This window comes from Typopeltis vanoorti, chromosome 3, assembly GCF_054136105.1.
Source record: "Typopeltis vanoorti isolate ZY-2024b chromosome 3, IOZ_Tvanoo_1.0, whole genome shotgun sequence".
Taxonomy (NCBI): Eukaryota; Metazoa; Arthropoda; class Arachnida; order Uropygi; family Thelyphonidae; genus Typopeltis; species Typopeltis vanoorti.
The window spans coordinates 62,778,109-62,801,368 of record NC_143551.1 but is presented as its reverse complement, the minus strand read 5'-3'; the positions used below and the strand labels follow the sequence as shown (position 1 = coordinate 62,801,368).

Sequence of the window (23,260 nt, the reverse complement as noted above, 5' to 3'; positions counted from 1 at the left end):
TGTCTTGTATACAGATAATTTAGTGTTCTGACTAATTTCTCTCTTATTCCATATGAATTTATTCAATTGACTTCCTACTATACCAGCTTTAATGATTCTGTTGTCTATTTCTATATTTAATTTACCATCTTCACTAAAAATCGTACCTAAGTAGCTGAAATGTTTTACTCGTTCCACAGGTTCTACGTTCACAATGCAGTTGACATTTTCAACGATTCTGCCTATTTTCATTGTCTTTGTCTTTTTATCGCTGACTTTCATACCATATCTATTACAACAATTATTCAATTTAGTCAAGGAATCTTGCAGACTCGTAGCGGATTTATTAATAAGTATAACATCGTCCGCATAAAGCAAAGAGCTGACATTAACATCTCCAATTTTGATATCATGTTTAATACCACTTTCCTTCATAATGTGATCCATATAGATAATGAATAACAGAGGGGATAATGTACATCCTTGTCTCACACCAGATTCAACATTAAACCATCTTCCTGTACTTCCTTCAATTCTAACTGCTGACTTACAACTCAAATAAAGACTAAGTATTGCTTGATATAATGTCCCATTGACACCATAAAACTGTAGCGTATTGAAGATCTTCTCTCTTGACATCTTATCTTATGTCTTTTCCAAATCTACAAAACTCAGAGTTCTTTGTTATATTCCCATGATTTCTTCACTATTTGTCATAATGTGAAGATCTAATCCTGACAGCCTCTATTTGGCTGGAATCCAGCTTGTTCTTCACCAAGCTTTTCTTCTACAATTCTTCTCAAGAATACTTGCATATATCTTATCAGGAACACTCAGTAGGGAAATACCTCTGTAATTCTCACATTCAGTTTTATTTCCCTTTTTATATATGGGTAGTATGAGAGCTCTACTCCAATCATCGGGAATTCGTCTGAACTATGCAGTGCAGCCACTGTAGGACTTTTATACCTTCATACTTCAGCATTTCTGGTCGAATATCATCTATTCCTGCTGACTTTCCACATTTCAAGCCTTTAACGGTTTTTTCTACAAGTATGGATATGTATTCCTGACTGATGATATGTATGCCTACTGAGTGCTTTTTACCACTGTGCTATCACTGCTCGTTTCATTTAGCAATTTTTCGAAGTAATTACTCCATACTTCAAGGATATCTTTTTCTTCCGTTTTCATGTCACCTTTATCATCTCTAACTCCTTTTACAGTACTCTTTTCTCCATTTCTAAGCTTCTTCGACAACCTCCAGAATATTTTGCCACATTCTTGATATTTATTTTCTATATTCTTGCCAAAGTCCTCCCATGACTTTTGTTTAGCTAGTTTTACCCAGTGTTTAACTTTCTTACATTTGTCTCTGTATTCTCTAAGAGCGCAAGCTGACTTATTTGCCAGGAACTTTTGATATGCTTTCTTCTTTTCCTTCACTGCCTCTTTAACTTCCTGCGTCCATCAAGGAGTCCTGATTTTTTTATCCTTGCAGACAACCTCGCCACATGCCTCTCTCTGGCTGAATCAATCAAGGTTTTCTTCAAGGCTTGCCACTGAGTCTCTAAAGTTTGGTTCCTGTTCACAAAATCTTTCATTTTTTCTTCAATAATCTTTGTATATTTTAGTCTACAGTTCAATACTGATAGCTGCTCAACTTTAATTCGCTTTAAAACTTTCTTACATGTTATTCTTTTCAATATGAAATTCAATTTTATCCTGCTCAAGACTAAATAGTGATCACTTCCAATTTCAAATCCTCTGTACACTCTGGTGTCCTGCATCAGGAAGAAAACATCACTATCAACAATAACATAGTCAATGAGACTTTTCTTATTTCTTACCTCTTCACTCCATGTGAATTTGTGCACATTTTTATGTTGGAACATGGTGTTATTATTAAGCAGTCAATGTCCTGAGCAAAATCCAACAAATATTTGCAATTGTTATTAGCTTTGCTCTTTTCTCCAAATTTTCCCAATATATTTTTGTATGTCTGACAATCATTTCCTACTCTGCTATTTAGATTCCCAACAAGGACCAACTTTTCCTTTTTCATTGTGTCAGATGCTTTTTCTAAATCCTCAAAAAATTCCTTCTCTTCTACCTTAGTAGAACCTTCTGTGGGACCACAGGCATAAATAAGTCTCATTGTCCAGTTCCCCATTCTGATATTTGCCCACATCACTGTACTTGAGACTGCCTGCCATTCAAGAAGATTAACCTCGTATTTAGTGTTGAATACAATGGCTACTCCTTCTTTTCCTTGATTGTCATTGCCTGAATATAACATTTTGTATTTATTGCTTAGAAAGATCTCACTAGCTTTTGTCTTTTTTGTTTCAGTCACCACTATTATGTTGATCTGGTACTTATCTAATTCCTCAGCTAACTCCATTTCTTTGCCATTCAGGCTTCTTATGTTGATAGTACCGATCTTTAACTCTGGTGATGTTGAGTTGGGGTGTTTTTTCAGATTTGTTCCAGTAGTAGACTTTTCGATGTTCTCCCTGGTTCCCTGGTGAAAACAACGGGGGGCCTTGTTTAACCGGGGACGTGCCAGCCAGCATGAAATTTTGTCATGTTGTACCATCATTTTGTAATTTGGTTTAAGCCAATAAGAATAACAATTTGGTCGGCTAAATCGCAAACTGCCAGCCCATCCTTGTTCGTTCAAGATCCAGGTAGATACCTAACAGGGTGCACCACGAGAAGGTGAGGATGGGACATTAGGTCAGAAGCCCTGGTTGGTTATCCGCATTCCTTTAAAGGCTATGTGGAGGTCTCCTCTCAGTTATACAGCTTTGACCCTTAAGTACCCCTTAAGTAATAAATTTCATCAAATTTTAGATGGGTCAAGATAGATACCAGCTTGTTCATTGAGAGACTCCTAAAATTCAAATAAGTTTTTCATCCCTGAATGCAAGAATTTAATTTCTCAAGGCATAAAAGTATCAATAAAATATGTGAATACATCAATAATAAAGCTTAATGGTATAACTAACACCATGAGGAAAAACACATTTATTAAACTCACTAATATTTTGCTGGTTTTCTACTGAGCATCATTAGAGCACAATGAAACTGTGACAAGCACACTGCACTAAACCAAGTAATTTTAGAAACAATTTAAATTGTAACTAACACCTAATGACCTTATGTGGCACCCTCTATAGGTCAGATAACTACAAGGTTAATTCAGAGAAGACCAGCTATTAGGTCTTAAAATGATAGTCTCCCATATCTTTGGTAAATTAACACAACTATACTTGTTGAAGTTGGAAGAGTGTTTCATAGCTGATGCTAATTCTAAGAATAGTCTCTCAGACCTGTAATGATTTCTATGTAATAAACATGTTTTTCTCCATCTGATCCTACATGAAGAAGTATCCAGAGCATGGTCTGCCAATCCTGACTTACCATACAGATGATCTTGGATGTAATTTTTATGTTCTTCAAGGCATATGTTAACTAATCTACCAGTCTGTCCAAAGTAGACTAACTTGTGGGCACAAGGAACTTTATACACACTGGATGTTCAGGAGGATGTAGTCAATGTATAAAAGCAGCTAGTTAAACAAAAAGTTTGAAAGTGGTATGGAGATCATATTTTCAAAGAATTTGGCTATTTTTCTGATGTACCCTTAACATATGGAATGGTTTTGCTGTGATCCTGTGTGTTGAGTGCAGGAGGAATGGAGTGTGCATGTAATATTTTATCTATTTTATATGGGCTATAGTTATTGGCTCAAAAGATGCTGCAAAAGTCAACACATCCTAAATAATTTTTAACAGCTTTATTTCATGAAGGATTCTAAAAACTAGAATATACAAAATATACACATCATTCAACTCTAGATAAATATTTCAATTGTAATAGTTCAAAAACAGCCTTAGATAAAAACATTTGGTTTGTATGAAAACATTAACCAAAGGAACTTCTAATTAAACTGTAATTTTTTCCTTTTTTCTAAAACCAAATCTTTAAACCAACTACATCATTGATAACATTAATTTATACACTTTTATAAATTTAAGAAATATAAATTTTATATAAGCTAATTTTTTTTTTTTTTTAAATTTATATACAGTGATTTCTCAATTGTCTGACCTTCATATGAACAGACCTTTAGGATGCCAAGTAATTTCAGGTTTAGGGTCATATAATTATTATACTTGCATTTATCCAACCCAAAAACTGCACTCTTGCTGTGGTTGGATAAACAGAGAGATTACTGTATTTACTACATGACAAAATTACTTACAAGTTTATTTTTATAAACTTGTAAGTAATTTTGTCATGCATCAATTACAAAATATAACGCAGGTTCAAATCCTGTTTGCATTGAAAGGAACTTTATTATGTAATTTGAATTACATAATAAAGTTCCCTGGATGTGGCAGGGCTAAGCAAAAAAAAAAAAAAGATAACAAGATTACATGATTATCACCTTCTTTTCTACTTGGGAAGGTTAATTGTTTTGCAGAATAGTTACAAAATTACATTATAAACAAGAATTTAAACTAAAGTGGTCAAATAAAAAAATATTAAGTAAATAATAATAGCATACAGGCCTGGATCCCATAGTAAGAAGAGTTGATTTCCATTTGTAATTGTGACGCTGATAAAGAACCTGTTAGGAATAACAAACAAAGATATGAAACAAACTGATTTTTAACTGATTCTAAACTGTAAAAGAATGATTATTAATAAAGATATAAATAAACATGAACAAGTGTTGTAAAATTCAACAAATGCACAGTGTGATATCTCCTATTTCAGCATCCAACAGAAAAACACATGAATGGAAAGTTACTGTAATAAGCTAATATTAAAAAAGGGACAAATTTAAGAAATAAATTTTCTCTGAGACATATATATGAAAGCAGTGATCTGGATGAGAAAGTGCCTTTCTAGTTGGCATCAGAATGCAATGTTGTAGAGACCAGTATCAGAGTAAAAACTTACTAAAATGCCACAAATTCTGTTCTTAAACATTACTCTTTAATTTCTATATTAATAGCGCTTGTTTGGATATATGCTTGCTTCCATATGTTGGGATTAGTGCCAGTTGAGTACAGACAATTGTAGAAATGATAAAGAACTGGTGTTAGCTCTGGAGCACAGTATCTGAGTCCAACTGGAGAGATTCCCATCAGGACTGGAAGACTTTTTAGTGTTTAAGTTAGTTATTATTCTTCTGTTGTCTTTTTTTGCTGAAAATCCACCGATATAGCAAGAGGTGATTTGCCTTGGTCATCTATGCAAGAATTGGAGGAAAAGAGTGATGCCAGGCATTTGCTGCTGTAACAGTGGTGCCATCTGGAATGGGGGGGGGGGGGGAGAGAGAGAGAGAGAGAGAGAGAGAATGTGAAAGTGCAGGTGAGCAGATTTCATCACATAGCCTTTGCAAGGGACCAGAAGGCATGACTTCCATTTGCATGGGAGATGAGTTTTCTGCTATTCCACTTTGATCTTTAATTGATGAGTACTTTAGTGATTAATGAAAAAATATATCAATGGAATACTTTGTTGTGCAGTACTATGGTAATCTAAGTACAACAGAAATGCCTAATTATGGATTAAAACGAATGTCTAACATCCAAGTGTTTTAAGTATTTTCATGCTAAATTTCAAATTGGTAAAAATTAAAATTGAATCACTTTCAAAATATTTGAAAAATATGGGCACAAGCAGCTTACTATATACCTTCTGAGCTTTGCAAAGCAGTTCATCAAATGAAAGAACATGATCAATCTGAAATTTGTCTATACGCTGGTAAGTTGCATCCACAGCAACAAGTGTTTGCTGTATAAATTTTCTAAATCTGTAAATATAAATTACAAATAATAAAATGATCTAAAGCAAAAAAATTCATGACATTACATAAAATAAAATTTTTTAAATAAATTAACACAAAATGATATAAAATTTAGATAAATATTCAAATTTCTATATCAGTTGTAATTTTCTGAATAATGTTAATAATATGCAATGTTTAATATGCAGTCTTTGGAAAAAATTCCAGTCTTAAATAATGATCTCTCTTTTAGATGTATAAAATTATTTGTTTGGTACAAGCTGAATTTATATAGAAATGTAACATTCAATTTTTGATATATAAGATATTCTGAGTGCCCTCCCACGATGAGTCCTTACACTCCCTGGAGGTGTCACATAATAATAATAACCCGATTCTTTCATGCTTAAGCATATGTTACATATGTTAAGCATAAGTTACACAGTGATTGATCAGAATTCATCGTAAAAAGTATGGAAACAGCTACCGTGTCAGAGTAAAACTTCAGTTTAATATAAACCAAAATAATCACTCGATGTTTATAACAGGACTCTTGCGTTGATGTAGCAAGTTTTTTTTTTTTTTTTTCACCAGTGGTCAGACCAATAGTTTTAAATGTCGATCAAATCGATGTAACTTTAGCATATGTATACAGTAAAACCTCGATATAATGGACTAAGGAAAAGTTTAATTTCACAGAAAAGTTTTCTATATGTATTTCTATATGTGAAGTTTAATTTCACAGACACTCCTGAATCCAACTTTTGTATGACTTCTAATTTTTGATTTAACGTTAAATTAACTCTTTTCCATTTGTCCATATTTTAAGGTTAGAGTTATAAAGATGTGTTTTACCATTCATACATATCTAATTTTAAATTTATATTGAATAGGTCTATAAAATGTGTACGTACATAAACCATTCACCGTGAGTAAACAAATGCACAGTACTGGGCGTGGCTTAGCACACGTCAGAACATCGGCCGGCACATGTTAAAACTTCCGCAGAAAGTCACACCATGTGACAAAAGAATCAATTACAGCGCCATTGGTGTGATCACATGCTAATCATTCGCCAAACATGTTTTATGAGCGGTGACTCATTTATGTCAGCTAAATTACTATAGTGTTTTTCCAACATGTGATGGCCTATTTGCCAAAATTTGTTAAAAATAACAGGAAATTAATAATAAAAAATAATCTGTTAATTTAATTATAAGAAAATCTTGGTTAAAAGCATTTTAAAATTAACAGGGTGTTAATTTTTACATGTGACATATGGACCAGAAATTTATCAGTTAAATCAAGATCCATAAAATCGAGGGTTTACTGTATTGTGATGCAGCTTGTTTCTTTGTATATATGTGTATACTGCAGATGATGACCTTCATGTGAACCTTTGAGTGATTATTTTGGTTTATATTAAAATGAAGTTTTTACTCTAACATGGTAGTTGTTTCCATAATTTTTATGATGAAATAATAATCCATCATAAAAATGACGGATAAAAATCCCCCTTCCAAAGTTACACAGTAAACATCTCTGATACCTTACTGTAGGGAATAAAGAAACATGAAAATGATGCACCCATGAGTAGTTATTTCTCTTATTGCAATTCTTTGGATCAATCACTGGGAATAAAATTCCTCATGAGCTCAAACAGTGATTATGACATTTTTTGAATGCTTTATCATAACACAACAGGTAAAGAATTAAATGTTTTGTTAACAAGGAAAGCTACACAAAATATAAAAATAAACAAAGCAAAGTTTTGTTTGTTTACCTTTGTTATCATATCCTTGAAAATGCCTCACAGTAATGTAAGGAAAATACTATGAATCAAAATACTAAATGGATTAAAAAATATGTCTATCTGTCAATCATCCCTGATCCATTCTACCAATTTCACATCCATTTGCTCTGACTTTTGTAATAATTTTCCATGTGATATTCAGTCAAATGCCTTTGCAAAGTCCAGCAGTATCATGGTGTAGCCATTTCCTCTATCCAATTCTGCTGTAACTTTATTATAAAATTTGAATAAATTACTAAGATAGGATCGATCCTTTACGAAGCTATGCTGTCAACTATCCCACCCTTATTCACCCATTGCTGGATCAACTTTTCCAATACTTTAACAACTCGATATATTATATATATCGAGTATATTATTGGTCTGTAGTTTGCTACCTCTATCTTGGAGTCACCTTTATGCAATGGAATTATCTTACTCTCTTTCCATTCCCCCTTGAACAGTGCCAGAGCTGAGACTTAGATTGAGCAATTCATCAGCGGTAATGCCAATTCTCTTGCACGTAGTATTCATGTAGTATGCAAGCTGACATGCCATCTAGTCCTACTGCTGTGTTCACATTGATATTTTTCAATAAGCTGAACATGTCCTGTTCATCTATGTGAATGTGCAAGAGAATTGGCATTACCTCTGATGAAGTTAATGTATCATCCAGGTTGTGATTTTGATATGCATCTCTGTCACATCAACAACTCAACTATTTCTTTTACATCTCACTTACCATGAGCATTGTTTAAATTCATCCTGACCATAGTTTTTCCCTCTTACTTGCTGCATAATGAAAAAACTCTTTTGGATTTACTGTAGCCTGCATAGCTAATTTTCTTTCATAATTTGCTTTGGTCTTTCTTTCTTACTATACTAGTCGCTCTTCTTGTTTGCACTTTATGCTGCTCATAAGCATGCTAGTCACATTTTTCTTTATATTCCCTTCATTTTTTTTGCAGCTCTTTCTTGCTTTAAATCTCTACTCATCCACTTAATCTGCCCTTGGTTTACAGTGCAATACTGACCTTAGGTATACAGCGTAATAATGCTTCTCTCAAACAATCTCTGACCACTTCCCATGTACTATTGACATTCTTTCCATACAGCTTCTCAAGCCATGGCACTGCACCAAGTCTCATAATTACAGCTTTATAGTGCAACATAAATCCTTTCTTGACAAAGAATTCCACATGTTTGACAATTTCCCAGAACAAGACTGCATAGTCACTCTCTCCAAGTGGAGGCAATGTCCACCTTGATTACTGATATATCTTCTGATGATATTACCAAATCCAACACTCTCAAGCCCCTGGTCCCCTCTATAACATGCTGTTTCAGGTAACTATCTCTTGGTAACTGTATTAATTCCACTTCCATCTGGCTATGTCTCCTTCCAATCTATGTCCAAATAGTTAAAGACTGCCATAATAATTGTTTGGCCTGCACACAATGGGCTAATCTACCAATACATGGCATCTACATGTGGATCCCCAGTTTATAGTAGCAACTAATAATATATTTTGTCCGACTTGACTTTATCTCACAGTAGACTGCCTCAAATGAACCATCTCATGTAGATCTAAAATCCTCTTTAAGTTCTAATTTTGTTAGGTGTAATTTTCAGCTATCATCAGCAATACTCCCACTTCCTGTCCTATTCTGTTTATCCTCCCTGAAAATACAATAGCCTTCACATTCTATCCCTGTAACTATATAATTTTCTGTCAAGCAGATCTTACTGATGGCTATAATTTTTGGCCAAATCACGCTGACCCATGCCAAAAAACTCCTCTTTATTATATTCCTGATATTTCTGGCATTTGTGTACATGCATTTCAACATCCTCTTGTACCTAGTTATCCTTATGCAATGTGATTACCAAGCCATTCAAATCGGAAACCTGTGAAATCGCATTTAGCATTGCATAATTATTTCTGTGCACATGCTCATTTATCACAGAGATGGCCAGACATGCTTGATTGCATCCCTTCCCAAATATCTCTAGTTTCCCTGGTTTTGCACTTCCAAAATCTCACTAAACAACACTTTCTTCAATCATTTAATTCCAAAACCATTTACATGTAGTCTGTCAGGCACATATAAGTCCTTTTGTCCATCAAATTCTCTCCATACATTAATCAACTACACACCATTCCTCCTACACAATCTTCTCATTGACTTGTGGCCCTTCTTCTCAACTGTGCCCTATCATTTGTGATTTGTGATTTTTGTCGATTTATTAAGTATTTTCTTAGATTTAATTGTGTATTTTTAGTATATTATTGTAGTTTTTTAGTGTAGTTATTGTACTACAGCATTTCATAACAAAATTTCAGAAATATTATTAGTTTTTACTACTCTTAAAAATGGCACCGAAAACTCATTGTAACAAGGTAGTGACCTAAAGCTGAAGTTGTTGCTACTGAGGAGAGTGTTTGTCATGATGTACAAAAATATTGCTGCACTGATGATGGTAATTTATCTGAGGGTGCATTAACATTAGAAATATCTCGATTAAAAGAAATTATTAGAAAATTGAGCAGGGAATTGGAAAAGGTGGAAAAACATTTGACTAAACTTAGACAGGATAAGAAAAAGGATCTGAACAAGAATAGGCAGAAAAATACTGAACTTGGTAATCAAAATATTGATAACAACAAGGTAAGTCAGTTAATATCTAAGAAAAAAAAAAGGTAATATGGTATGGTGACTCAATTTTAAAATTTGCACTTTCCGAGGGAGTCACCAGTTCTAGTTTCTCGGGAGCGAAAATTAAAAATATGACAAATGTAATTGAAAATCAAAAAAAGAAAAGTAAAACAAATGGTAGTTTTGGTAGGTATTAATAATTTTATGTGGTGACAAATATAGTATGAGAGAAGATATGAAAGGTCTGTCAGAAGAAACGAGAAAGAAATGTGAGAGAGTAAAAATTGTAGGATTACTACCCAGATATGATAGTAATGAGTTAAGAATGAGAGCAATGATAGCAAATGATTTTTCACGCGCAGGCTGTGTAGAACTAGATTACCAAAGGAGGAATTGCAAAAATGTGTGCAAAAGTTCAGCTATGATATGCAAATGTGATAAAGATATGAATGCCTTTGAACATGGCTATGTATGTTGCAAAGGATTGGAAAATATGCTTTGAGTTTGGACCTTTTAAGTATATCTGGGGAGGGAAAAGATACAAAGGAAACAAAGGAATTGAGTTCATTGCTGTATTGAATACGATGTGGCCTAAGTTTGTTGGCATTAGTGAAACCTGGCTATCAGAATCAGATATGGTAAGTGGGATCGAGTGTAACGGATATACTATTTTTAGGAATGACAGAAGAGATAGGAGAGGAGGAGGAGTGCTACTGATGATATCAGATGACTTAAGTCCAGTTAGGGTAGAAACACAAGAAAACAATGTCCCATGTAGGGGTGAGTTTGTGTCTATCTGATGTGAAGTGGAGGTTAACAGAATGAAATATATGGTGGGGTATTGCTATAGACCTGGTGGCTCAGTTGCAGGGGATAAAGCAATGCATTGCTAACAGAAAGTTTAGCCTTATAGATACCAAACGAATGATCATTATGGGTGACTTTAATTTTCCAAACATTGATTGGGTAGAAGAGAAATCTCATGATAAGAAAAAAGAGGAATTTATTAAATTGTTGCAAGACAACTTTCTCAAGCAGCATGCGAAAGAAGGAACTCGAGATCAAAGAGTGTTGGATTTGCTCATAGCATAAGAAGGGATCTCTGTCAAGAATATGGCTATTTTACCATCAATTAGTGACTGTGATTATGCTGTACTTTCTTGGGAAGTATCTAATTGTATTGCAGTTTCGATTAAAACAGGTTACATGCTGAAACTACAAAGCTGGAAATTATGATCAACTTAGGAGAATACTATCTTTGGTCCCATGGTATCAGTTATTGAATGGGAAAAATGTCACTAATGCATGGGAATCTTTGAAAAAGTGCTTGAATGAGGCAGTATCTGAATGTATCCCTAGTATAATAAATAGGTTGGGAGTGAAATGGATGTGCAACCTTATTAAGCAAGAGATCCACAAGAAGAAAATGATGTGGAAAGAATATTGGGAAAATAAGAGTGAAAGGAGTTACGAAATATATAAAGCTCGGGCCAGAAAAGTAACGAGTATTGCGAGGAAAGCTAAAACAGAGTATGAAAAGAAATTTGCCATGCAAGCTAAAGGCAATCCAAAAGAATTTTATCATTATGCTGCAAGCAAAAGAAAGAATGAATGTGGAAGAATAACATTATTGAATGCAGATGGTACTCAAGTATCGGAAGCTAATGAGATTATTCAGTTAATGAATGTTCACTTTGCTAAGATATATCAACCAAGTGTATGCAGCATGGTGCACAGTGCTACATGAACAGAGGTTCATGAAAATGAGGTTGAAGAGCTGTTGAATAACCTGGATAAGAATTTGTCAATAGGAACAGATGGAATATCAGCCCATTTGCTAAGGGAATGTTCAGCTGAATTGGCTATGCCTTTTACATGTTTGTATAACTTGAGTCTCAGCTCAGGAATGATACCACAGGAATGTATGATAGTTCCATTGTACAATGGTAGTACAAAAGCTGATCTGTCTAACTACCAACTTATCAGTATCTCTGGTGTGGTAGTGAAGATTTTAAAGAAGTTGGTAAGAACTCGCATAGAGAAATGGGTAGACAAACATGCTATACTCTGCAAGGAACAGCATGGGTTTACTACAGGAAGGTCATGTTTTAGCAATTTGCTCATATTTTATAATAATGTTACGGCCGAGTTGAATAAAGGGAATGGATACACTATGATAATGTTGGATTTTTAAGGCATTTGATAGCATACCACACTAAAGGCTGTTGCATAAACTGGAGAATATGGGATTGGAATATAATCTCTTGACTTGGATCAGGATATGGTTGACAGATAGATATCAAAAAGCGGTATACGGTGGGTGTGAATCTGCCAGATTTAAGGTAACCAGTGGTGTATCTCAGGTTCAGTCCTTGTTCAATCTATACATTAATGACATCAAGCAGGGTCTATCATCAGATTTGCAATTGTTTGCTGATGATGCGAAGATAGGCAGGGCAATCAGGGATGCTACTGATATTCAGCAATTACAAAATGATTTGAATAGACTGGAAATTTGAGCAAACAAAAATGGCTGTCAGTTTAATGTTAGTAAGTGTCAAGTTATGCACTTTGTCGTGATTAGAGTTCAGTGGCATATTATATTAGCGGGGTTATGTTACAAGAAACTGAAGAGACAAGGGATCTTGGTGTATTGGTGGATAAGAATTTAAAGTTCAAAGGTCACATAGCAAAAGTTGCAAACACAACTCAGAGAATAATTGCGATGTTGAAACGAACTTTAACATGTAGGATAAAGTCATTTTGCCTCTTTATAAGGCTTTGATAAGACCACATCTGGATTACTGTGCACAGCACAGATTTGGTCTTCTGGTTCCAAGGGGGTAAGGAAGCTGTGAAAAGTGTGCAAAGAAGAGTTACAAAGATTATATCCAGATTATGGGATTTAGATTTTCAGAACAGATTGCGAGTATGTGGATTGCAGACTCTGGTTAACAGGAGAAAGAGGGATGATATGATCGAAGTCTATAAACTTTTGAATAGATGTTATAGGATTTCAACTGATGAAATTTTTTGTTATATGGAAGGTGGGAGAGATAAATTTAACTTCCATGGGGGGGGGATTCATGGAAGTTACATTTATTTGCAGTCAAGAAAGGGGTAAGAGCTAAGTTTTTCTCTCAGAGAGCAGCGAGTGAATAGAATAATTTGCCCTTAGAGGTAGCGAGGGATGCTATAGTGCGAATGACTTTAAGGGAAGGTACGATAGCTGGTTTGGATGATTTATTGCCTCCCTTCATGAGTCCTTGACTCCCTGGAGGTCTCAGATTATAATAATAATAGCAATATTGAGACAGCAGACACAATTTTTACTTCCTTACTCTTCATTTTTGCTTCTTTCAACTTTGCTTCTTTTATTGCATATTTCTCCCATCTCAAATCATTCGTTCCTGCCATAACAATCATCTCTTTCACTTCTTCCTTCTGCAAACTAACAACTTCACTAACATCCTTGATTTTTGCACCTTGGAAACATGCTTTTGTCACACTCACTCATGAAGCATACCTCTTATTATGGAATCTCCATACAATACCTTCTTCTGATTTTCAGTGTCTTGCACTTTCATACTATGTGAATTCACTTTTTGTTTCATTCTCCTGCCTGCTGTACTACTCGACAATCATTTCTCCAGTCACTCCAGCTCGTTAAGTATGCAATGTGTGTTATATCACTCCTTACTGTCACTTCATCACCCACATTACTTTCAGCCACTTCTTTCACGCTCTCAATCTGCATACTATCACTCACTACTTTGGAACTCACCAGAACACTTTCACCATCTTTCGTTAATATTCATCACTCCCTTTTCCCCACGACTTGCATTTGTTGCACTGAATTTCTGATAAACTCTCTCTCTTTTTCTCTCTTCATTCTTGCTTTTGTATCACAACTCATTCACTTCTAGCAATAAATACATAGAACATACACTACATCACACAAAATCCATCATGCTAAACTCGGTGAACAAGAAAGCCTGGTCCACCATTTTCTTGTACGCATCAATTCCATGTATAAAAATGATTTCTAAACAATATGCTGTATTAAATTTCACATTCCACATTACAATCTAAAATAAGTAAGAGATAACCAAAATTACTAATATGCACTAAAATAAAAGACCTGTAGAACTTGTGCAACACTGCTTCTGCTCTGTGCTATGCTAGTGCCCATCAATGAAGTATACAGATTATAATCTTTTTATTTCAAAGTGCTCTGAGATACTTTGCCACATTATAATAGCAATCATTATCCTTTGTTCATAGTATCATTCTGTTTAAATCATCCGTCAGATATCATCTACGTTGCCCTTATTAACTATTGCTCTACAACAGTTCTGTCATCAGTAAATAAGTGGATATTTCTCTTTATGTCATTTTATGTATTACTGAAATAAAAATTAAGTAGATGTGACTCAAGCCCTGCAGCATTCCACTAATCATGGACTTCCCCTGGATTAAATTTCTCATATACTACTCCTTGATGCCCATCTATCCATTAACCAACTTCTTCTCCATATCACCAGCTTCATATCTATCTCATTTTCTCTTAATTCATGTAACAGAGTTCTATGTGGTATCCTGTGGAATTCTTTTGTCATTATATAGTCATTTCAATAAATTTAGTTTAATCCTTTATCCAAGTGTAAGCAAACAAAGTTTGTACCTGAAAATATCTTCAGGACTGAGGATGCAGTCCTCAAAGGAGATGTGCTTTGCATTATGGGAGATAATGAGACGAGTGATGAGAGCTTGGTCCACCTTTGCTACGAGTTGCCAATGGATGTACCACCTTACCTCAGTCCTGAAGATATTTTCACATTATTGTCACATTATTATTTACAAAAAAGAAGTGCATAAATTACTTAGGCAAGACAAATTCTATCCTTCTGAAAACTATGTGGCTCACCTACAGATTACCATATTCCCATCTGCCTCTAAGAATTCTGTCTTTAACCAACTTCTCCAATACTTAACCACCACTACTGAGATACTTATTCATCTATAATTTGCTTCTTCTGTCTTGGAATCTCCTTTATGTCACATAACTATTTTATCCTCTTAACACTTCCTTCAGATCTTGTTAGACTGAGACAAACAGTTTGGTCAGAGGTAATACCATGCACATTCTCATAATATATATATATCCTATCTAATCTTACAGCGATATTTACATGATAATTCTGCACTATCCTAAGAAATTCCAATTTATTTACCTCTCTTCTCAAGTGAGTCTCTGTCACATTTGGAACTGCTACAACATCTGAGCTATAGAAAACTTTTACTAAGTTTGAAGTGCTGACCCTATTGTTGGTAAAGCCAGTAGACATTTACCTCGATATGCTCTATATGCCATTATATCTATTCAGAAGTCAACAAAATTACCTCTTAATTGGATGAAATCTGTTTACTCGATTTCATCATATACCATTAACATACTATGTGGTTTTATTTTATCCACAAAGAATAGTTTTATAATCTAATTTTTCAGTTCTAATTAACTGAGCATCATCAACATATTGAGGATTTTTCACTACTGATAAATAACAATCAGGTTTCTCATGTATGTGAGTTTAAAATTTATTAGAAGTCATATGCATTGATAAAACATTTCTGATATAAAACTGACAATATAATGCTACAAACCTTTCATCTTCACCAACTGCAGTACTGATACAATTAGGTTCCAAATTTTCTATAAAATTTTGAAGAGGTTCTACTCTGGCATATAATGATGAAAGCGCATTTGGAATTTCTGTGATTAAAAAAAAAAAAAAAAAGAACCTTTATTAATGACAAAAGAAAAACATTCTCCGCAGACTCTCTCTCACACACATGCACACAAATTATACTTCTATATCTATATGACTTAAATGTCGAGACATTTAAGTCATACAGACACTTTATCCTTCCCTGTTCCTAATTTTTATAGCCATATATGTGACAGAACTGGTCTGTATCTAAAAGGACATTTTGTTTCATTTAGATCTCTTCAACAGAAAGATAAATCATTATTTAATGATGTGTGTGTGTTTATTGTTTGGAAAGAAGTCAACAGACACCACAGTGTAAGGAACAAACAGCCATGGTGCCTACCTTAATAAGATGTAGGACTTCCTTTTGCTACAATCACTGCAGCAATCCTACATGGCGTACTTTCCACTAGCGTACGACAACGATCACTGGGAATTTTGGACCATTCTTCCTGTAGCATGTAATGAAGTCCTGAACTGTTGCAGGGCAGACACCCTTTGACCTCACTTGATGCTCCAGTTCATTCCACAAATGTTCAAATAGGGTTGAGATGAGGGCTGTGTGGAGGCCAGTCAGGTGTGGTGACATTCATGTCCACAAACCACAGAGTTACAGCAGCAGCATTATGACACAGTTCATCGTCTTGCTGAAAGAGACAATGGTTAGTTTCATAGAATAGCCAGATAGTAGGAAGCAGGGAATTGTCCAGAATGCTCTGATACCTCTTGGAGTTCAGAAGTCAGAGGACCATACTATCATCATACCAATAGTTGGGTTAAACTCTGGTAAAAGACGTCCATTTCCCCCCTCTACATCTATTCATCTGCTTGGCAGAGAGTGTAGCCTGATTTGTCACTCCATAACATAGTTCTTCCAAGCTTGACGTGCCGCTGTAAACACTCTTTGCAGAACCGACGATGATGTTACATGTTGGTTCGGATAATGTGGGGCTACATATTGCAATCCTACCATGGAAACCTATGTTGAGAGCCTTGGTTCTGAATGTTTTCAAGCAGATTCATGTTCCAGTTGATGCCTGGAACTCTGCAATCAATGTGTTGGTCAATGAATGGTGGTTTTTACATATTATCTTTTGCAGCACCCTACTGCATGTTCAGTGATTGTGGTTGGTCATCCACTGCAGGTAGTACATGCGGCTGACTCCCAGCACCTCTTTCAATCTCCATCAATTCCTTTCTAGCAGCCATCTCACTTGGACACAGTTGCACTGATTGGGAGCATCGTATTCCTCCAATTCAGTCTACAAACATGACTCATTACATGACATGATGCACCTTGGCCATGGGACTGTTCACTGACTTGTTTCAAAGCAGGGTACATGCACATAAGTGAATACACACACACATTTTTTATGGTGTGGCAATGTTATTCCAGTGAAACAGCATTCTGCAGGAGCTTGTCACACAAAGAGTGCTTACATAAACTTTACAAAATTAAAAATACAGCACACACTTTTGAATATATACTAATCAACAGATGAAATTGCATATATATGATGTAATTTTGAGGGTGGTCATGTTAGTGAATCAAGGCTCCAAATCCATGGGAGGGGAAGTAATACAAACTTTTCCCCCTATCTGTATGTGATTATACAGCAAGTTGAGTTACTTTTTTTCCCCACATGCTCTAAAACACAGCTGCTTATTCTGTATTTTTAACTTTATAAATATGTTACAATCAAATGAATCCATAAGCAAATTAGCGAAGGTTGCTCGATTGGTAGAACCTCTGCTACTAATGGCTTGCAAAAAGTTAAGCAGGTTTGAGCGTGGTTAGTAGTTAGAAGGCTACCAATCGTTCGATGGTGTTGGCACATTCTCCCTCGATGAGTCTTTGGACTCCCTGGAGGTATCACATAATAATATTTCTAGATTACACTGGGGGATTAAATAATAGAAAATAGGGCCCGCCCGCGATGAGTTCTGTACGCTGTCCGTAATAATAAAATTAGTAATATATTTCATTTGCACTATAAGGTAAGAAAATACTGCTTATGGACAAGGTAAAATGCCCATTAATAGTTGTTTATAGATGACGATGTACAAATAGATGAATATTTTTCTTCTTGAAATTTACATTTTGCAAATGAAGAGACTACCGGTAGTCTCTCGATTTACTCTAGCAAACACCAATTCATTTCTAATGGTAGAATCACGTTAAAAGTTGAATAATAAATGCAACTCATTACTATAATAATATTAATAATACATTATCTGATTAAGATTAGATCTTGATTCTACCTATCCCATCCATTATAATACAGCACAACTCAATGAAAACATAATGACAAGTTATATATTTAAACTCCACGCCACTTTAATGCTTTAACTGTTGTCGCCACCTATTATTTATTTATCAGTTTTAAACAAAGCAAAAATTATATTATTATTATTATTAATCAGCTAACGCCTTTTTATTCCCGTATACGGGGAGTAGGCGAGGCCATTTAGCCCTATCTAACTTTTGGAGACTGAGTGGGCAGTTCAATCTCCACTGGTACCAATCAGAGATAGATGGCCCAAGGCTATCACTAATTAAGCGGTACTCAGTGAGGAGAGACGGATCAAATATGCCGCCATCTCGTGGTCCCTAACCCTAACACAATATATTTAATGTCTGAAATAATGTGGGTTCTACGGTCGATTTTCTTGAGTTTACAGGACGAAAAACCCGAGTTTCCGGGAGGAAAAACCTGCTTGCCCGTGCCAGAGATCGACTAACTCGGGAACCGGTCGAAAAAAGGCTTAGAAAAATTTCCTCTAGTCGCCGACTAGACTCGAAACCAAGTCTTCCTTGGTTTCGAGTCATTTACATTTTCGAGTCATTTTCGAGTCATTTTTTGGCATTTACACACCACGGCCAAGCGCCGTGGTGTGTAAATGCCACATCCACTGAGCTACACAGGCTCATAATCATCATCATCATCATCATCATCATTTGACCTCAATGGAGTCAGAGACTCATCGTGGGAGGTACTCACTATTGCATACAATGCTCATCCAACGGCGTCTTAAATTGATTCAATGTGTCCACATCCACAACGCACTCAGGCAATGCATTCCACTCATCAACCACCCTCCATGCAAAGAATCTGCTTTTCACACCCCCTCCTTATACAGCAATGGCATCTTGTTTTACCCCCTCTCCCATTCTATGAAAAATATTTTCCATGTCTACCTGATAACAACCCCTGACCACCTTATATGTCTCAATCAAATCCCCCTCCCCTTCTTCTTCCTATTCATGAGGCTCTGCAACTTACATTCTATCAATCTGTCCTCGTACTCCACATTCCAAAGACCACTGACTACCTTTGTGAATCTTTTCTGTACCCTTTCCATGATACAGAGAATATTCACAGAGAAGATTCATATTTTCGTACCCTCGTCACCATGAAAATCTGACGACCAAATCTGTGCACAACAATCCATATGAGGACTGATCAAGGCTTTATGCAATGGAATCATACCCCTCTATTTCTGCATGTTAGGGTTCTCCTCATCATTGCCATTATTCGATGTGATGTGATGTCTTTACAACTTGTGAAATGTGGCCCCTGAATTTCAGGTCCTTTACCACCATCACTCCTAGATCTCTCATCTTCTATACATCTGTTAAAGTTTACCACCAAGTGTATACTTTGCATCCCATCGTTCCTTAACAAATCTTAAAACCTTACACTTTGCAACATTGAACTGAAAGTACCACTTCCCTGCCCATTCATGCAATCTATTCAAGTCCTCTTGTAAGGCATTAATATCAGCCTGACTGTGCATTGCTCTCCCTGGTTTTGCATTTTCTGGAAACAGCTGGATATCACTAATAAAACCCAACCCAATATCATTAACATACAAATTAAACAACAATGGCCCCATAACTGAACCCTGAGGCACACAATGGTGACCTTTCTCTTTCGAGATGCTGCACCCCCATATACAACTTTCTGATATCCATCTGACAGCCGGTCATGGATCCAACACAGAAGTCAGCTATCCAATCCGGTCTGTTTCAATTTATTTAAGAGCTTGTCATGTGGCAGTCTATCAAAAGCCTTTGCAAAATCCAATCCTATCTTCTTATTAACATCAAGGTTAGTTATTTCCTCAAATACCTCCTGCTCACTCACAATTAAGCTATCTTGTCCTATGTCCTCTCCACTTAAGTTCCTCATGATTCCATGATTCCACCGAGATCAGGATAAAATACTCTTATAAACTGATCACTGAATACCTCAACAATGTCTTCTGCAGCAGCTACCATTCCACTACTTTCATCCCTTAACTTCATCTTTCCATGATCATTCTTCCTTCTACTTGCCACATATCTAAAATAATCTCTAAGGTTTTTCTTAGCCTGATTTGCCAATTTCTGCTCATACTCTACTTTTGTTTTCCTTACTAACTGAGTCACTATACTGGCTTGTTCTTTATATTCTTCATGTGATTGATTATCATTATTCATCTTGCACTTCCTCCAAAGTACTTTCTTTTCCCAGATTTCATACTTAAGCTCCACATTCATCCATTTTATACCTACCTTAATCAGCCTTTTGGCCTTTGGGATACATTCGTACATTGATGCTGTTATGTATTTCTTTGTAAGTTCCCATGCAGCATTTATTTCCTTACCACTCAACTCCTCGTTCCATGTTATAGCTCGAAGCTATCTCCTAAGCTTGTCATAATCATCAGCCTTATAATTCCACATATATCCTTTCGTTGCAAAAGCCTGCATATGAGTAGCCACAACACAGACACAGGTGATTACTTCATGATCACTTTCACAACTGGAGGAAAATGTGAAACCCCCTCTAACAATTACATCCTCTGTGAAATGATCAGATCTAGAACTCTTGATCCTCGCGTGCCTTTCTTTATGTGCTGCCTGAGATAATTACCTCTCAAGAACTCAAGAAATTCACTTTCCTTATTCCCAAATGCTATCTCTTCATTCCAATCTATACCGCCATTATTAAAATCACCCATAATAATTACCCTTCCTTTATTCACTAATCCAAGTTGTTTATACATTTCTTCATCACCACCTCCCGCATTCCCAGGCCTATAGCAACATCCAACTAAATATGCCTTCCTCTCAGCCTCCAGGTTACACTGTACTGCGTCATTGCCACTATTTCCCCCTTTCATGTCTACTTTATGTGGACTCAATTTCCCTGCTATCATCAGCAGCACCCCCCCCTCCCTTCCTGTCCTTGCTATCCTCACGAAAAATACTGTACCATTCCATTTCTACTCCTGTTACGATATCATCTTCATTCAACCATGTTTCACTCATTCTAATGATTTAGGGCGAATAAACTCAATCACTGAAACCATTTCATCCCCTTTATTTCTGATACTTCTGGCATTTGTAAACGAACACAACAGTTCATTTTTAGGTCTATAGCCAGTCGTGTCCAAGCCATATGTTGGTTGTGATTTCCTCACTACACCTGTGAAATCACTGCTTACCACATATACCTGCTCAGTCTCCACTTCTCCACCCATATTTCAATATACTCTATCTTCATATACACACTCACACTCACTGTTACTTTCAACATTCATTCTGTCAATGCCCTATCTCCCGAGCTCCCCCCATTTCCCTGTTCCTCTTGTATTCCCATTCTCTCTTCCTTTCTCACACACTACTACTGTTTCCAAGCACTGCTGTCTCATCTGATTTTGCTCTTCATCTCTTCCTTCTGATCTCTGGCACGCATCACCCACACACTGTACTTCCACACACTATACTTTCATCCAGCAACACTTTCTCCAGCACACTCACTCCAAAGCCATTTAAATGCAACCCATCATGCCTGTTTAATTTCATTCTTCCACCAAACACATGCCATAAATTCACAAACTCCACTCACTTCTCCTCACACAGCTCTGCCAACATATCATTCATGATTTGGGCTCTCCGTCGCAACTCATCATCATTATACCTAGGTAGCACACTGACAACCTCTCCTACTACACTGCTATCTTTCACTCTTCTCAGTAGTCTCCTGATATTTGTCCTCCCCAACTTCTTATGTCCAGTTAGATCATTTGTCCCAATAATCACAACCAACACTCTCGCTCGTTTCTTCCTCATGTCCAACGACTTAATTATCATATTCATTCTCCCACCCGAATTGTAGACCTTATGGATTCTGTCAGTAACTATCCCTCTAATTACAGAGTCTCCATATACTGCTATCCTGGAATCACTTGTCACTTCTTTTACTCTTTATTCTTTCATTCTGATTTCTTGGATACTTTCATTAATTTCCACTAGATGCCTAACATCATTCAATATATTCTTCATTTCATTTTTCATTTCCAATATCTATGTGTGTAGAGGCTTAAGTGCTGTGAGAACATCATGTTGGAGGCTTAATGGATTTTTTACAACACTCAAAAAGAATTAAAATAGAATTTAATACTTCCTATATTTCGTCCTAGTCACTAGGACATCTACGGGGATTACAAATACAATTAATGTAACATATACACAAATAACAAACAATACTAAGCCCAACCACGTGGGTGACACTAAAGTCCTATCTAGGTAGAGCGCCCTCTAAGGGCAGTAGTAGGTGGCCTGGAATGTAAGGTGGGAACTCTGGTGATGAGTTCCCAAATCTTCGGAAGCTTAATGCAACCGTATTTATTGAGATTTGGTTGGTTTTTGAGAGCTGCTACTGCGTCTAAGAAAAGTCTCTCTTTCTTGAATTTGCTGTGGTGGAGCATGGTGGTTTTCTTCCATGATACCCTGTGGGTGGTGTCCAAAACATGGTCAGCCAAGCCTGAATGGCCATAGTTGTGTTTGAAGATGTAAGACTTGTGTTCCTCTAGACGGATGGATGCTGATCTGCCTGTCTGTCCAAAGTACGCCAGCTTACAGGAACAGGGTACTTTGTAAACTCCAGGCAGAGAGAGAGGAGGGAGCTGATCTTTCGTGGAACGGATAAGGGTAGCAAGTTTGCAGTGGGGCTTATATGCTGTGTGTAGGTTGTACTGTTTTAGTATCTTGGCTATTTTTTCGGATGTTCCACGGATGTAGGGTATGGTGATGGCATTTTTAGAAGCAGCAGCAGCTCTCAAAAACCAACCAATCTCAATAAATACGGTTGCATTAAGCTTCCGAAGATTTGGTAAACACTCATCACCAGAGTTCCCACCTTACATTCCAGGCCACCTACTACTGCCCTTAGAGGACGCTCTACCTAGATAGGACTTTAGTG

At 36.2% G+C, this 23,260-nt stretch overlaps 1 protein-coding gene across 3 annotated transcripts in view; it reads right to left on the bottom strand.

The window, feature by feature from the left end:
• Positions 1–18,344, bottom strand: part of LOC150108202 (telomerase reverse transcriptase-like) — a 432,232-nt gene extending 413,888 nt beyond the window's left edge. For all 3 annotated transcript variants that reach the window (XM_090390650.1, XM_090390651.1, XM_090390652.1), the window contains exons 1-4: positions 18,270–18,344; positions 15,901–16,009; positions 5,696–5,813; positions 4,557–4,619 (exon numbers count right to left, since the gene is read on the bottom strand). In XM_090390650.1, coding sequence (XP_090246776.1) covers positions 4,557–4,619; positions 5,696–5,813; positions 15,901–16,009; positions 18,270–18,282 — 303 coding nt within the window. In that variant the 5' untranslated portion in view covers positions 18,283–18,344. The remainder of the gene's footprint in view (positions 1–4,556; positions 4,620–5,695; positions 5,814–15,900; positions 16,010–18,269) is intronic.
• Positions 18,345–23,260: the final 4,916 nt, after the last annotated feature.